This window comes from Propithecus coquereli, unplaced genomic scaffold (assembly GCF_000956105.1).
Source record: "Propithecus coquereli isolate 6110/MARCELLA unplaced genomic scaffold, Pcoq_1.0 Scaffold212, whole genome shotgun sequence".
Lineage (NCBI taxonomy): Eukaryota > Metazoa > Chordata > Mammalia > Primates > Indriidae > Propithecus > Propithecus coquereli.
In genome coordinates, this window is record NW_012146301.1 from 3,421,529 (window position 1) to 3,439,063 (window position 17,535).

Here is a 17,535-nt window from a genome sequence, read left to right on the forward strand (position 1 = left end):
TTTTTAGTTTGCTGCTGTGTCCCTTCTATCTGGCACAGAGCCTGGCACATGATAGAGGCTAAATCCACATTTGCCAAATGAGTAAGTGAATGTGTGATTATTGTCACAATTAGAGAGAATATCCTAAATGACTGGCAGGTAGTAGGTACTTAGTGAGTGACACTGATAATTTTTCAGTGTAGCTTACACTCTAAACAAACATTTAATTTTGTTTCCTCATACTTGATGCATGGGGGAGAATGGGGTGAATTTGGGACAACTACAATTTGAACTGTCCAAGTCAAGAAAAAATGTGGTGCGATAAGCTACTGGCCTGAAGAACTGGAAGCATGACACACTTTTTAAAGACTTCAGAAATGAAATGCCCACCGTTTAAAATAAAGGATAACAAATACAAGAAAAAGTTGCTTTTGCCAGATTTGCTTGCCCCCACAACCCAAACCCCAAAGACTGCGTCTTCTTAAAAAGCCCGTGGTGACAGCAATTCACCACCTAAGTGTTCACACCCAGTGTCACTGGCCTCGCCCTTCCTCTTCAGGACTTGGGGATTATTTTAACCGCCCCTTTAACATGAGCCAGCCCAAATATTCTCTTGTCAAATATTTCTGGGGCCTGTACTTGAAGAAAGAAACGATTTTCTCAAATCTGTGAACAGGACACTTTTTTTTTTTTAATGTCAAAATAAACCATCTGCTTGTACAACTGTTTCTAATTACTTCCCTGCCTAGACTCTCCACCGAGGGGTTTGGCACCAGCACCCCGCCCAGAGCAGTGCCGCTGCCCAAATCCTCGCAGGCAGCTCATCAACGCAATCGCAACTCCGGGTGGAGTCCCGGGCCTGCAAGCCTGGGTGTCCGTGGGTCCGTCTGCCCGGCCATCTGCTGGTGGCACCTCTCCTTCCTGTCCCTCCTGCTGTGAGCCCCACCTTGCAGAAGTGCAGCTGGCCCTGCGCAGCCCGGGAGCTCAGCATGCGTCCCCCAGGATTCAGGAACTTCTTGCTGCTGGCGTCCTCCCTCCTCTTCGCTGGGCTGTCAGCTGTTCCTCAAAGCTTCTCGCCTCCGTCTCTGAGGTAAGTTTGGTTTGTTATTCTTTAAGACAGACCTGTCCTGCTTGTGTGGCAGGGCTCAAGCTTGCAGGATGGCTGTCCTAAGCCAAGAGGAGTTACTACGCTGGACATGGGATAAACTGTTTTCAACCTGTTCCTTTTCCTTTCCTTATATTTACACTGTGCATTTCCCTGTCTCTGTCCTTCTGCTTTTCCTTTGGCAAAATACAATCATTGAATAAAAATATTTCCTCCTCTGCAAATGCATGTCAGGAGGGATTTCTGCCAGGAGTTAAAGGTAGTCCTATGTGTACCTGCATGCTCTCTTAGCTTAAAAGGCAACATTATTTTGGTTTCCTAACACCATCAACATATATTACATTTGGTATTACGTTACATTCTGAAAAAGACTTTGAAGTGCATCGCAATAGCTAGACTAAACTTTTTAAAAGATGAGTTTGCAAAGATTGTTTAATTCAAATTTTAAAAAACGGTATGCCCTACCCTATCATAATATGTATAACTCTTTCTATATATTCATCTCTTCTTTTTCATAAAATAACTGCCCCTTGGCCATCAGATAGCAAGCGGACATTTTTCAAAAGAGAACCGAAAAGAAAAGGCAGCCAAGTATCATACTTTGGATTAATTTGTATTTAATTTAAATGTGAATATAAGATTCAGGGACAAACTGGCAACGGGCAGGGGCATGGATCGCCTCTGCCCACCTGGAAGAAGGTGCTATGTTCAGGTGGGCAGATCATCCTTAGACGTTTTGGGTCATGATCATTTCTCAGGTGGGTGGTACCTGTTTGCTTGGGGAAACACAGCCCTTCTAGGATTCGCGTATCCCCCACAGGAATGTAGGCCTCAGGCTCCCCTCTATGGGGAGGAAGGTTCTCCATTCGGAGGGGTCTCTGGGGAGGAAGCATGGGCTCCAAGCAGAGGGGCAGTGTCTGAGTCTGACCATGGCCTGGCCTGGCATTTGTCCCCCACGCAGGAGCTGGTCGGGCGCCGCCTGCAGGCTGTCCCGGGCCGAGTCGGAGCGCCGGTGCCGCGCGCCAGGGCAGCCGCCAGGGGGCGCTCTGTGCCACGGCCGCGGCCGGTGCGACTGCGGCGTGTGCATCTGCCACGTGACCGAGCCGGGCACGTACTTCGGGCCCCTGTGCGAGTGCCACGAGTGGGTGTGCGAGACCTACGACGGGAGCACCTGTGCAGGTAAGGGGGCGGCGCTGTCTCCTTCCTTGTGAGGTCAGCACTCCCCTCCTGGGATCTCTACCACTTCACAGAGAAGTGAAGGGTGGGACACACCTTCCTTCAGATACACACCAAGTAAGTTATTACCATGGTGGAGGTCGTACTTTTTGCTGGTCAATTCTGAAATCATTTATTACAATACTTTTCTCCCCCCTAGGGTGCAAACTTAAATGGAAATGATATTTGTGAGTTTCATTCACTTGCCTCTGTTTAAGTTCCTTATTACAGGCAACATTCCCCAACGTCCTCACAAACGGAGTTTTTTGCTGCGCTCTCCTACCCCTGTCAAGAATGTTAATCATAATATTTGAAGAACATAGCCTGTATTTTATTTTTACCTAGGACACACAGGGGGGTATTATTTTCCTGGATTCCAGTGGGGCAGATTGTGTCTTTGAACTCTGATTTGCCCTCTCATAACTTAGGATATAGTTCACAGGCAGGGGTGCATATTATAAAACTGTTAACAAGGAAAAAAAATAAACATGCACGTATTTACTTAGAAGCGATTGCTCTTGTATTGTTTTAGCTGCTTGGATTTTTAGCTGCAGTGAAACTTGGTATTTCGTAAGGGTAGAGTGAAAAACACATTCATTTCTCTTGTATATTTTTAAGGAATGATTCAGGTTCTGATATTTGATAGTGTCAAGAAATTACTTGATGGGGAACACCCTTAACCTCTTTACCTGTTTCGTATAAATGGTGTCATTTACTTAAGGCCAAGAACCTCAATTAGTTTATTGTGAATGACACAGGAACTCCATTGGTAAAAACACAATGCAATGCATTCCAGCCAGGGTTTGGCAAATATGTAGGGAAAAAATAGCAACTTATTTTGCCCTCAATGTAGCTAAGACTAATAAGACACCCAACACTAACACAGATCAAGAATGAGTTTATAGCAAAATGTGTTTTCTTGGCACCTGGGCCCAGGAGTGCATAGTGAGAATACTTAATATGCCGGCTGTTTGGCAGCAGAGAAAACAGTCGTAGAAGTAATTCAGAGGGACACAGGTGCATCTATATGGTTTGTTTACCCCGTGAGGGCTGCGGCTCAACCCTTTAAAAATATTGAATGCCACAACTTGTTATTTAACTTCGTCAGTCTCACAAGCTACAGTATTATTAAGGGTAGCACCCTTTGGAATGAAAGTTAAGTATTGTCTCATATTTCATTCCAAATTCAACTGTTACCTGGCTTCTCTGGCTTTTATTGCCTCTGGCAAGGCCTCTCTAATATCATTAGTTTTGAATAAATTTTCCAGGGCTTTTTCTATTATTGTTTCATTAAAAAAGTGAGAAATGAGATCAGCCTTTACCTGGTGAAACTAGTTATGAGTGCCATTAGATCAACTCCCCTACTGAAGAACCTGAGCTGGTGCCTTTCTGTAAAACTGCAGAGGGAATGCTACGGTGTACAGCACTCTTGTGTTCCTCCCGTAGAAAGTGATTTGTTTTTACTCATAACAGCTTAGTCACTACATTCTTTCCTTCCTGATATGAAATGCAGGACTGAGTCAAGCATGGTTTTGTTTGGTTATGTGTGCATTTCTACAGAAGGAGAAACACTGTTCTTTATTATTGCAAGGCTGAATGAAATAATTGTGTTCATTTTCCATTCTCACCTTGCTGACTGATGACTCTGCAGGCCTCAGGCAGAATCTGTCCCTGCGCATGTTTTGCTGGGCCCGTGAGGGGACCCTTACACGTGGCACATTGGGCCATCTTGCTGGCTTGCTGGCTGGTCCTATGCTTCAAATTTAGCTTCTCAATTTTATTTTCAAGAGACAGTTCCAATTTTATAACTAGTAAGATGGAAACAGCGGGTTTTCTATTTTTGTGTGCACCTGGGCCTCTAACTCTATGATAAGCCCTTGTAGGTCCTTTCCAGAAATAGGATAACTTCCAGAGACCTCTCTAACATCTGTGATGAAAGCAAAATTCTGCTCTGATAGTCTATCATAGATTGATTAAGGGTTCTCAGGGGAAATTTCCAGAATTCAAATCCAAGTTCCACAACTTAACAGCTGTATGAACTTGGGCAGTTACTTAAACATCCTGAGTGTTGATTTCCTCATCTGTAAAATGGGAATAATAGCAGTAACTACCTTACAGAATTGTTGCAAGGTTTAACATACAGAAAACAGAATAGTGTGTTGACACAAAGTAAGTGATTACTCAGTGTATATTAATATGTGTATGTGGAGATAACAATATTTTTACAGTGATGCACAAAAGATGGACGAGTATGGATGCAAGGATGGATGGAGAGATGGATGGGTGGATTGACGACAGGTAGATGGATGGACAGCCTGGCCTTGTGTTTACATTGGGCATTTGATGCAGGGATAGTGATTTAGTTTTCTTCATGTAGTCTGGGCCCATTATTGATTCAAGGCCCCAAAAGTCAAGCAAGGATAACTATTTTGACCCAGCTTCAGAGCAGCTGTATTAGAGACACTATGCCCTTTTAAAATTAAGTCCATTGGGATTCTTCTACTGTGAATCATAAGAAACATACTTATTTTAGTTTGAGCTGGTTGAAAGTGATTAGGTCCACTTTTGGTGTCCACTTGTTTATGGTATATGAATCTTTGTCAGACCTCTATAACATAAGGGTCTGGCCCAATAATTGTTCCTGTGGATGTAATGGTCTATTAAGTGATAAACTAATTTAGGTGAAATATGTCTTTAACAACAGCAGATTGTTTGATTTCATGAAAACGAACTTTCAGTTGATATTTCTAAGGGATCTCTGGGTGACCCCATGGACAACTGTGATTACACTTGAACAAAATGTTGGTTTCTTAAAAATCTTTTGAAATCACTTTTGAAATATGCCGCTTAAAAGAGCTTCAGTTTTAGTAACTGGGAAGCGAATAGAATTCAATGTAGCACACACGTACGAAGAGCTGCATATTCGCCGGGCTCTCTGCTGTTGAAGGGGATAGAAAGATGAGAAACGTATGGCAGCTCACCATTGAGTAGGGAGGCTGAGACAAGTCCTAAATGTCTGTAAGGCAATGCAGGATGCAGTTTCTACACGTTTCTATGAGGGTTTCCCCGAGGTAGGGGTTACATGCTGTGGTTGAAAGTTCTTGAGAAAGAGGCAGCATGTGACCTAAGTCTTTAAGTGTAGGGAGGTTTTTAATCCCAAATGTGGACTGTTCAAATTCTGAGTGAAGAAAAATTTAAGCAAAGGTTTAGAGGCAGAAAAGCATGTAGGTGTGTTTGGGGAATAGTGAGGGCTACAAGTTTGGCTTGGCTGGATCTTAGGGCTGTGGGGAAAGTAGTAAAAGATATGTTGAGAGTTAATAGCTGTTGGAGAGTTTTGAACCTGAATGCAAAGTTTGTGTTCGATTAAAAAGCATGCAGGAACTATTAAGTGTGTTGAATGTGGGAGTGATGGTTAGTGCTCTGATTCATAAAAAGAAATACAGTTGTCCCTCATACCCATGGGGGACTGGTTAGGGGACTTTCACCTCCTCGCAGGTACCAAAGTCCGTGGATGCTCAAGTCCCTGCTATAAAATGACAAAATATTTGTATATAACCTACGTATATCCTGTGTACTTTAAATCATCTCTAGATCACATATAATATCTAATTCAATGTAAATTCTAGGTAAACAATTATAATGTATTGCTTTTAATTTGCATTATTTTGTATTGTTGCATTGTTATTTTTTCCTGCATATTTTCAATCCACACTTGGTTGAACCCGCAGATATAGAGGGCCGACTGGGTAGTGCTGAGGGCATGGCAGGTTGTAGTGGACTCAATGGGGAGAACTCAGTTTAAATGCTGTTTCAGTTATAGTCCAGGGGAGAGATAATAAGGGCAGAATTATGATGAATTTTGAAGACTAAAGTAGAATCGATATGATTTGTACTCAAGGACAAGTAAGATGATGAATTAAAACTGATACTGAGTTTGTAAGTCTGAAAGATAGGGGAGTGTGATAGAATGGATGGAATAAAGAAGTCAGGAGAAAGAACCGGATAACATAATCAATGAGTTAAAGTTCTTATTGTAGAACAAATAGTTTTATCTGGAATTGCTGTAAAGTGAAGAATTATTGCTAGCAGAAGGAGATTTTGGACTTCACTGGCCAAAAGATCTGGGGCTAGATGGGAATCTAGTCTGAATTGTTAACTTGGGTTGACTTGTTTGTATTGTTAACCTTCTGCCAGCTATTTGATTTCTCTGCCATTTAGCATCTTTTTCTGGAACAACACCTTATGGATTTGAAGAACCTTATATCCTGCATGATATAGCAAATAATTTATATATTTATGTATAAATATTTAATATGCATATAATTTATACACTTATCAGACTATAAAACATTCTTATCAGCATTGGTTTATACGTATAAACACAAACATAGCCAGGTGCTGCACACCTGTAATCCCAGCTACTCAGGAGGCTGAGGCAGGAGGACCGCATGAGCCCAGGAGTTTGAGGTTGCCGTGAGCAGTGATCACACCACCTCACTTTAGCCCGGGAGATGGAGTGAGACCCTGTCTCTTAAAAAATATATATGTGTATAAACACAAACAATATAAAACTAATTAAAATACATTGAAACATCTGTAATATATAAATATTAGTAATTTTTCTTACAGATATTTCTGACTTTTACATTGTTAAGTAAATAGTATGAGAATTTTATGTAATTATTCATGAGAACTAGACTTTCTGGCTCTTTGTGGTCTGTCTGAGGACCGTTTGACCTGCTTTTCCCTCACAGTTGCATTTTTCTTAGACTGTTGAATAATTTCCCTCCAAGCCTATATATGGGATCACTCTTTAGGTTTTCTTTCTCAGTCGTTTTCTGTTTTCCAGCTTCTCTTCCTTCTTCAATCCTTGTTCTGTCTTACTTCTCCACTCCTCACCTCTGTGTAGCCCCCTGGGATTTACCACTCCCAGCTTTTTAAAAATATCCCCTCTATGACCTTGAGTCAATGGTACTGCGCACGTTAGAACATTATCTGTTCCTTAACCCCCTTCGCCTGTGAATGAATTTATTGAACAGACTGACTCTGGATTCCACGTTGTCTCCTCTGATGTGTTTTCATCATAGTCCTAACATCTCTTGTAATTTTAGAGAACATATTCAGGAGTTCTCCATAACTAGCTACCCACTTCATGTAAGCCACTTTTTGGGGGGCTCTACTCTCTTACATTCATCCATTTTGGATAAATACATCTTGCTATACCCCAAGTAACACCTAAAAGTTAAAGGTTTTCATTCTTAAAGAAAGTGCCAGACATACATGCCATTTTCCCTCTGTGTTTGGGTATTGCTCTATAGCTCTACTGTAGAGATTGGCGTACTTTGGCCTTGCACCAGGTCATCTCAGCACCTTGATAACCTGGAAGAACATATTTATAACAGTATGGTGTTTAGATCAAATAGTATAAATATGATAAGTTCAGCTGTTATTTTTTTATGTAAAATTTTCCCAGAAAGAAAAGGGAACATATGGGAACAAATTTATTTGTGTTACAAGTTTTAAATTTGCAAAGCATAAGTCTCCTCCATCGGGTTCTCAAAAGTCTTCCATGTATTTTGAGACATGATGCTAAAACTGACATTCCAAGTCTCTTGGTACCATAACCTCCCCGCCCCTGAAAGCTGCTCAGCTCTACGGGCCTCAGGCACAGTATGTTGAATCTGTCCTTGTGACCTATGATTGACCTTGGGATGGGTGACTGATAGGAGAAGAGAGTCTGATATGATCCTTTGTCTGGAGAATTCCCTGTCTATGGAGTTATAAACCAAAACCAGGCATTTTCCTAAGTTCCATATCCTGCCCTTGTATTAGTTTTCTCTTGCTGCTATAACAAATTATCATAAACCTTGTGGCTCGAGCAACACAAATACCTTTTCATATAGTTCTGTAGGTCTTACAGTCCCTTGACATGGAACTGCCAGGGCTAAGGTGTTCATAGGCTCTGTTCTTTTCTAGAGGCTCTAGGAGAGGATCTGTTTCCTGGTTCTTTGGTGTTGAGAGAATTTAGTTCCATGTGGTTGCAGGACCCAGGTCCCCCTTTCCTCACTGGTTGTCAGCTGGGGTGGGGGTGGGTCTCTCTGATCTCCTAGAAGCCTCTCTCGGGCCCTCACAGCAGCAGGGTGTCAGATGTCTCTCATGCTGCCATCTCTCTGAGCTCCTTCTGTTATTGCGTCCCTTTTCACCACAGCCTGACCGGTGCTCCACTTTTCGGGACTCATATGACTAGATTGGACCTACCCAGATAATCTTCCCATCTCAAGATCCATAACCGTAATCACGTCGGCAAAGTCTCTTTTGCACGTAAGGTGTGAACACCTTTGGGGGCCTGTATTTGCTGCAGCATAATCACACTCCTGTAGAGTGCAGTGGGAGAGGTTCCTACTCCACTAATGCCTGGCTGTGCTTATGTTCCATCTACGATGGAAGTGCCGCATCTTTTCCTTCTTTTCAGAGGTTATCTACATGATCTCATTTCTCTGGCCCCAGCCTTTCTCACACCATTCCTGATAAGGAGCACCACGTTTCTCGTCTGAATCATGGAAGAGAGACGTACAGCCCAAGAGTTGGCTGGGTTCCATATCTGACATTATTACGTGCTGGTGGTGGAGCTACAGGCAAGTTACTTCAAATGATTACAACTTCTGTTTCCTTATCTGCAAAAAGAGGACAATAATGGCACCAAATAGGCATAACGGCAGTGCCAGAAGCACAGGAGTGAATAGTAAGCATTGGAGTTTCTATGCTTACTTAGGCTGGACACCCCTCTCCTACTCTAGCTTAATTCCTACTCCTAAAATATTTATTCTAGAAAAAGCAATTTTTCTTCCATATTATATCTCCCTCTGGGACTAAATGCATGTCTCACATTTCCTCCTTTGATGATCAGCGAGTCTTTGGAACTGCCTTACCTCAGACGACACGTCTGCTTCATGGTGCCGAGGGCCGTGTGCACTTTCAGCCCAGAACTCCCCACATCCTGCTCCAATTCCCTGGATATCTACATTTCTGACCTTTGTTTCTGTCTTTGTCTCAGAACTTGTCTCTTGTGTTCCTGTCTCTGAAATCTTCATCCTGATTTATACCATCATACTTGGTTGGATGGAGTGTTCCGGAGCCCTACCCTCAAAACTGTGTAATTCATTTGTCTTTGAATTTAGAACTTTCATTCTGTTTCTCTACTGGAAACCTTCAGATATCTGCAAATTCCCAGGGCTTAATTCTTGGTGTGCCTTTCTCCTTCTGATACTCACCACCACTGAGATGTCTGTATTTCCAGGCTGTTCCTTCATTTCCTTCAAAGTGTTGATACCAAATAGGTTGATCCCTGAAACTGCTTTTTCAATTATAAAGATACAAAAGGCAACATAATACAAAAAAAAAATCAAAATAACTCTCACAGAGTTTTCAAATATGTATTAAACATTACTGAATATTCTGGAGACATTGAGGTCGGGGTTGTTTAATCACAGGAATGTAAATAACTGAAGATTGAATAGTAGTCATTCTAGTTCTTAAAACTCCCAGTACTCTGTCATGTACTTCAGCCATTCCCTCTTTCTCCTCTTTGAACTCCTCTTTCTTGTCACATTTCTTTGCTTTTATTTCATTGCCAAATTCTGTTCATTTTTTCCAAGGAGTTTAGTTATTATTCCTGTCATGTCTTGCTCATCCATGATCTTTCAAGTCTTGACTTCTACTTGTTGGTGCTCTCAGGTATTAAAGATACACACATATATGTAATGTGTATATGTATGTGTATATGTGTATTTTTAAATCTTTCTGTATAATGCATATGTATTCATAAATAACAAGGCCTGAGGAGGTTCTCTTTATACATACATATTCTGATTGCCTATACAAGCATAAATTATGTATAAAAACATATTTATATATATATGTATGTGTACATATTTGCTACCTTAATTTTATATACATATACCATATATACATAAATATAAATATGTGCATAAACATACCTGTATATGTGTGTGTGAGTATAAATGTTATACACAGAGACACACATGCATAGCCCATCTTCTGGTAGACCGCTGGCTGCAGAGAGGCAAGTCCACATTCAGACCTCTGTAATGCCGACACTCTGGATTTGTAAGGCTCCTTGGGATTCTTACCACCTTGTAAACCTGCTACACATCAATATCTCATTGGGGAATATCTCGATAAATACCATGAAGGCAATGAGATATTATTTGGGTGACTCCTCATTTGATTGTCTTTTTTCGCTGTTCAGTCCATTAAATGTTTTTAGGCTGTGGAAGTCACATTTGAATTACAATTAATATTTGGAAATGGGTCCTCTTATTGTAATACTAAAACTGTGTGAAGATAGAGAAAACAGCTTCTTTTCTTATTTTTTGTAAGTGCTACTTTTTTAATAGTGCTACTCTTGTCACTAATATATTTTTATGCCACATATATTTTGTGGAGAATTGAGAAACTCTGCAAAGCCCTTTGTTGCATGCTAAATCCTTGAGTCTATGGTTGGAGGCAAAAATCACTCAGGATTTTCTTACAGCTACCCTCTGAGAGACATAGTCTTAGAAATAAAAAACTAATGATCAATTTTCTGTACCTTTTAGGCAATAATTGCTCCTTGTGTTGTCTTGCTTCTAATAATAATTCTACTTTGTGTTACAGAATTTTATTCTTTGCTAAATTCCTCTGAATCTTCTAGTCACACTTCAGCAAGAAGAAAAAAGCAAATAAAATAATGGCATACATAAGCTTTAGATCTATCTGGATTTAGGATCCCCTAACTTAAGAAGCAGTTTGTGTTAATGGAAAGATAACTGGATTAGGAGACAGGAGAAATAGGCCCTATTCTATTTCCGCTTATCTACTATATGACCTTGGCAGATAACAAAAATGTCCACCTAAGCCTATAGTTATCCAGTTATATTTGGTATAATGCTTATTCTTCTTACTTTTTCAAAGGGAAGGTATGAGGTTGAAGAACGCTACAGTGAGTAATTGGCACTTTGTATGGGCTCAGTAAATATTTGTTTAGTGGATAAATGAGATTCGAATCACTATTGTGTCTATGGCATGCATTCTTATGTAAAAGTGTCTAAATGGGTTAATAATCAACAATGGTGGTAACAGTGAAGAGGAAGGCAGTCATTATTGTCAGAGCAGAAATAGTGATGCCTCTGGCAAACAGTTGCCAAGCAAACCTAGAATGTGAAAACATGGAGTTGGAAAGGCTAAGAAAACTTGGAGGAGATGGCATTCTTTAATCATCCAAGAAAACCATGGCCAGCTTTAACTCATCCTTTCATTTACTCTCACATTCTGCCAATGTTGGTAATGTTCTTATTGAATTTTCTATGCAATACAGTTCTTTTACTCATGCCCTAGTTCAGCCTTTGTTTCCCTTGACTAGGAACAGTAGTTAAGTTCTTATCACACTTCAGGCTGTCTTTCCTGCTATCTATCCTGCACACTACCACCTGATAAGTCAACATAAATGACATTTTGTCAAGTATCAATGCTTTTGCAAATTCCCTTCAAAGATTACTCTGACCATTTATTCTGGCTGCTTGTTCTGTAGCCCTTCTTTGATTTACTTTGTGAATATATATTGAGGGCATATGCTATGGGTATCAAATTTGAACTTTGGCTTCAAACCTACTTGGCCGTTAAGACCTTCTAGAATGTGGTTCCCCTTTTTAATGGCATGTCAACCCTATTTTCCATTTCCCTCCTCTCTGGTCAGATCTTAACAACACTGATCACTTAATATAGTCTACACCACACAAGTCATCACTCCGTTCCAGGTGTTTATGTTCACAAATATATTAGATACTCTTTGAATGCTGGCACATTTTACATATTTTTCTGGAAATGTTAAAAGTATCTAGCACAGTGTTGAGTAAGTAGTACAAAGTTCTCTTTACTGGAGTTATTTATTTTTTCATGTGGACTTGAATTGCTTTCTAATGTCCTTTTATGTCACCTGAAAGACTCCCTTTAGTATTTATCATGGGCAGGTGTCTTAGTCCATTCAGGCTGCTATAAAAAATACCTTAGACTGAGTAATTTAGAAACAACAGAAATTTATTGCTCATGGTTCTGGATGCTGGGAAGTCCAAGATCAAGGCACCAGCAGATTCAGTGTCTGGTGAGGGCTGCTCTCTGCCTCAAAGATGGTGCCTTCTCACTACATCCTCATGTGGAGGAAGGGGCACATAGGCCCCTGCAAGCCTCTTTTATAAGGACACTAATCCTATGCCTGAGGGTGGATCCCTCATTTCCTAATCACCTCCTAAAGGCCCTATGCCTCTTCATACTATCACACTGGGTATTAGTTTTCAACAAATGGTCCAACTGACATTCAGACCATAGCAGCGGGTTTAGTAGCTGATCTTGGTAAAAGGAAATGTCAAATCAGTGTGACTGATAGATCTGAAACCTTTGTCATTTGGAAAATTTAGCTTCCAAGCCTGGTCTGGGATTCAAGGGCAAGAATCACATGTAAGAAGGTAGAGAAGTCTAGTACTGCTGGGACTGAAAGAACCAGGGAAATTTACTGGGATGTTTCTAGGCTTCTGCATGTATAAATTCTGAAGCTATTTTTCTATTAACTCTTGAATTGATATAGAGAGCTGCGAGAAGGTTGCAAATCTCATTTTCTTTGGAAAAAGAGTGCTTTGTCTTTCCAAGAATCACATTTCCTGGCATGAGAAACTATATTTTGTAATAGAACTCATTCTCCTGTCTATTCTAAATCATCTTACTTAAGGCTCAGTAGAAGAATGATGGCTTTATAAAGGGAAAAGAAAAATAAGACTTTTATAAGGGTGCTGACTGGTGTGACCTTGTACCATTGCAGTCTTAGCTTATACGATAAAATAAGTTCCTATGCCAAGAGCCCTGTCATTGCAATTGTTTGCATATAGTCACTAGTTCAAACACTAGCTTATTCCAAGGGAATAGTTACCCGCTCTAGTTTCCTGTTCTGTTATTTTATCTGGAAACTTCCTAGGGAAAGGCAGGCTGAAACAGTTTTTTTTTTTTTTTTTTTTGGTTTTGTTTTGTTTCTTAAAGAGGTCAGTGAGTTTTGGTATCACTTCAAAAGTTCTTGTAGGGTAAGGCATTAATTGTAAATTTCTGACTTAATCAGTGGGGGAGAGTAAGGAGCCAAAATCAGAAAATGAAAACTTGGCAAATATATTTCCTAATTGATCATTACTGCTCTTTCAAAGCTATCATTTTCTGCTGTGCAAAATAGTTAGACCAAACTAGTTATTTTTCTAGACAAATAACTTCACCATTTAAGCCTTCCCATCTCCAAAATATAAAAGACAAGTTATAGACAATTTTATTTCTTTCTTGGTCAACACCATTAGTTATAGAAGCTCCAACAGCCGTCTTGACATGAAAATAATTCATCTGTTTTAAGAAAGGAAACATTTGATTTGTTAACTATGTAATGGATAGACTTCTCTTTAGTTGCCTACTTGGGTGAATTTGAGCCTTGAAATTAATGCTGCATTAATAATACAAAAGAATAATGAGAAAATATCTACTTATATTTGAGTATGCTTTGCTGGAAAATATTTTTATATGTAGAAATTCATTCAATATTTATGATAACTTTTAAGAGATAGTCAAAATAATTTTCTCCAACTCTCATACTAAGTAACCCTGAGAAGAAATTTGCTCCCCATCCACCAAATCAATAGGAGGCTTTTCTTCAAGCATAAAACTAAGGTTGTCCTGAAATCACGTATTTAGGGAAAATATTTTCATAAAGTTTAGAGTACGGAAATGAGAACATAATTTTCAGAAACCTCCATTTTTTACATTTAAAAATATAATTTATGTTTATTTTTTTCTTCTTAGAAAAGCAGATTTTGATTCTCGTTTCTGTGTTATGTCAGAGTGTGCACATAAAAGCTCAAATGCCGGGAAGGTACTGGGCAAAAGAACCTCTTATGTGTTTAATGTCAAAAGAAGTTGAGGTAACAGAAGTCACTGGGACAAAATTACTTGTCATACCAAGAAAGAGCATTTTCTCAGCTGTAATTGAAGTTCTTACAGAGATCGCATTTAGCATCAACTATTATCCAAATAATCAGGATCCTCCTGAGTCAGCAATTGAAGAAACTCCTCCATAGCCTGTAATTTTCCTTGTCTTTAGAAGTGAAAGAAAAGATAGATAGGAGAGTTGAATCTACATATTTGTCATTTTCATGGACATTATGTTATTTTGTGTATTACATATTTTGGCTATCAATAAGTCACATTAGAAAGTCTCTTTTGTTCTTACAAAATTAAAGTATTTCTAAAATGAACTCCAGAAATTCAAACACATGAAATTCTTAATTTATGTACAGCCTTTCTGGTATCAAAGCAATGTGAACCAATAGCAGTGCAGAGTGAGGGAAGTAAAGTGTCTATAGAAAGTGAACAATTTTGATTGGATCATCATGATGACAGTTTACTTTGCACCTCGAAGATGAATGTGTAGACCCTTTGGGTCATCATACGAAGGCCAATGGAGACATCCTGCCTGCCCAAGATTTCTGAAATTCTACTCTTTCTGTATTTCAAATATCCCTGCTGATAGGCCAATGGCGAATTTTAAGACTTATGAGTGGCAATGCACTGATATGTAATTAATGTAGTCTTTATGGAATTTAGTAATCTTTCCCTTGGGAAAACTAGGTGGGCTGGTTTGGGTAGGTTGGAAATGCAGAGGCAGACAACTCTGGAAAATGCTTGGGGACTGGAATTAAAAAACAAGAGCTGTTTGTTCTTTCTCCGTCATTGTTGCTTACTGTGTGATCTTGCGCAAGTCACTTAATTTCTCTGAGCCTCAGTTAGGTTAAATTCAGTAAGCATTTATTAAGCATCTCCAAAAGGATGTCTTATGACCAGACCCAGCCCCATAGCTGGGAGACTTGAACCATCAGAAGGCAGCAGGAGCTGAATCCAGTGACCGCAGGTTCGATAAAGGACTGGAAAGATTTTGCTTTCCTGCAGTTGACCACTAAAGAGAAAAATCCTGTCACCTGCACCTTGAAAGCTCTACTTTCCTTGAGTATTTTAAGAACTCTGACTTCCACAAATAATTATTTAATGAGTACCCAGTGCCTACAAGGTATTGTAGTATAGGCATTGCTATTTATAGACTTCGTGTTTGTCTTTAATCCCCCAACTTTCTGCACATAGTCTGTTAAAGTACAACAAAGTAATGATATTTGTGTGCATCTCAGAATTTACCCCCTGGATGTGTGGTTATCAAAAACCATGATAGTCTCTTCTGCCCTCCATATGGAAAAATCAACTAGGCAACCTAGTAAGAGAACCATGAGTTTGAAGAACAACTAATGAATGATGGGTGGGGATATTTGGAAGAGAATAGCAAAAGTCTAGAAAACAAATTCCTTTTCTAGAAGGGCAACATTCTATGGAGTGCACTTAAAAAATCTATTTGATTACAGTAATGTATCCCATAAGCTTATTATGAACTTGAAATAAGGTAATGGTAATACAATTAACATTTATTTGGGTTTTGCTATATGCTTCTTGTGTGGTGTTAAGTTTTCACAATAAATCTATAGTAGGTCAAGTCACTTTGCCATTCTAAAGATAAAGGCATGAGCCTGAGAAAGATTAAATTAAATGTTTATCACATGTTGCCCAACACCATAACTGTGCACACTATTATTAATCTGCACCATGTAGCACAGTGCCACCAGCTAACAGATGCCCAAGAAATATTAAATCCCTTCTCTGCAGCTTTGAATTACCATATTCAGTATTACTGCACAACAATTAAATGTCATTTTCATAAGTGAGAGTGTGAGAAGCAGAATAGTGAGGAGAATGAAAGAGAAGGACTGCCTGGGTTCAAAGGTTGACTCTATACATTATGAGCTGTGTGACTTGGGGAAGTTAGTTAATTTCCTTGTGCCTCTGTTTCTTCATCTCATAGTAGTGTTGTGAGTAGGACTCAGAAAACTCCCTGTAAGTGCTCAACGACAGCTAGTCTTACTATTGTTATCAATGTTATTACCAGGCTATTCCCATATTACTCCAATTATATACTCCCAAAGAGCAGGAATACTATCCTATTTTCTATAACATTCTCTCTTACGACTTTATTGTTAGTGCTGCAAGAATGCTGTGTTATAGACCACCCCCAAAGTCAGTGGCTTATAAAAAAACAAAACAAATATTTATTTTCCATTCTTGGGTGTTGTAGTTGAGCTACAGCTCAGCTGGGCAAGGCTGGATTCCAGGCTACACATTATTCTTACGCTTTTCAGGGTGTGTTTCCATCACGGCAGATCACAGGAGCACTAGAGAGAGGAGGAAATATTAATATTTGAGGTGTCTTACAGCTTTGACTCAGACCCAGTAACCTGCACTTTATATCCACATATCACTGGGCAAAAGGAGTCACAGGGCCAAGCCAGATGTCTGTGCTCTGCATGGTGGCGTGGCAGGAGTATGTGAAACACTGACAGCAATAATTTCATCAGCCGTAGAATTTAGGGCAGATATTCAAATAGTGAAGTTAGTTGATGGATGTGATTGTAAACATCTAACTGATGTTTACATTTAATTTGGAAATAAATGTTTCATTTTTATTTTAAGTATAATCATATTAATTACATAGTAAATTATATTGGCATCTCAAGTATTTTTGTGAAGGGGCAAGAACAAGTTTTTAAAAAGCAAAAATACATCCAGAATCTAATAGATGAGGGAGTTGATATCAATCTCATAAAAATTAATTCACTAAATAAACATATAATGTCCTGTGAGTCAAAGAACACTACACTTAAATATACCCAATCTGTCATTTTATGGCACCTTCTTAGTATAACGCACATTCCAAGTCCCGTAAAGCACAGCAGTTAGATGAAAACCAAACTATTGATACTGGTCACAAGATGGGTTCAATTGTTGTCTGTTTTCATGTGCACAGTCAGTAAGCCATTTATCTATTATTTGTTAAATTACTCTAATTTTCATACTTTTCCTACCTTAAAAGAGTATTTTTTTTATAGCATGATGTATTGTGTTCTTTGAAAAAGCTATTTTTAGAATTTCTTGAAAACTTCATAAAAGCATTGGAATCAGTCAACATATTATTATTATTATTCAGATTTCCATCTTTTGAGTTTTAAACAATAGAATTCAGGTTACGAAGAAAAGAAAGCAAATGTAAACCATTTTACTTT

The 17,535-nt window shown here is 39.2% G+C and overlaps 1 protein-coding gene across 1 annotated transcript in view; it reads left to right on the top strand.

The window, feature by feature from the left end:
- The first annotated feature begins 734 nt into the window (after positions 1-734).
- The window catches only part of ITGBL1 (integrin, beta-like 1 (with EGF-like repeat domains)), a 241,404-nt gene continuing 224,603 nt past the window's right edge, over positions 735-17,535 (top strand). The window contains exons 1-2 of the mRNA XM_012644458.1: positions 735-1,069; positions 2,046-2,263. Of these exons, the coding sequence (XP_012499912.1) occupies positions 969-1,069; positions 2,046-2,263 (319 nt within the window). The 5' untranslated portion in view covers positions 735-968. The remainder of the gene's footprint in view (positions 1,070-2,045; positions 2,264-17,535) is intronic.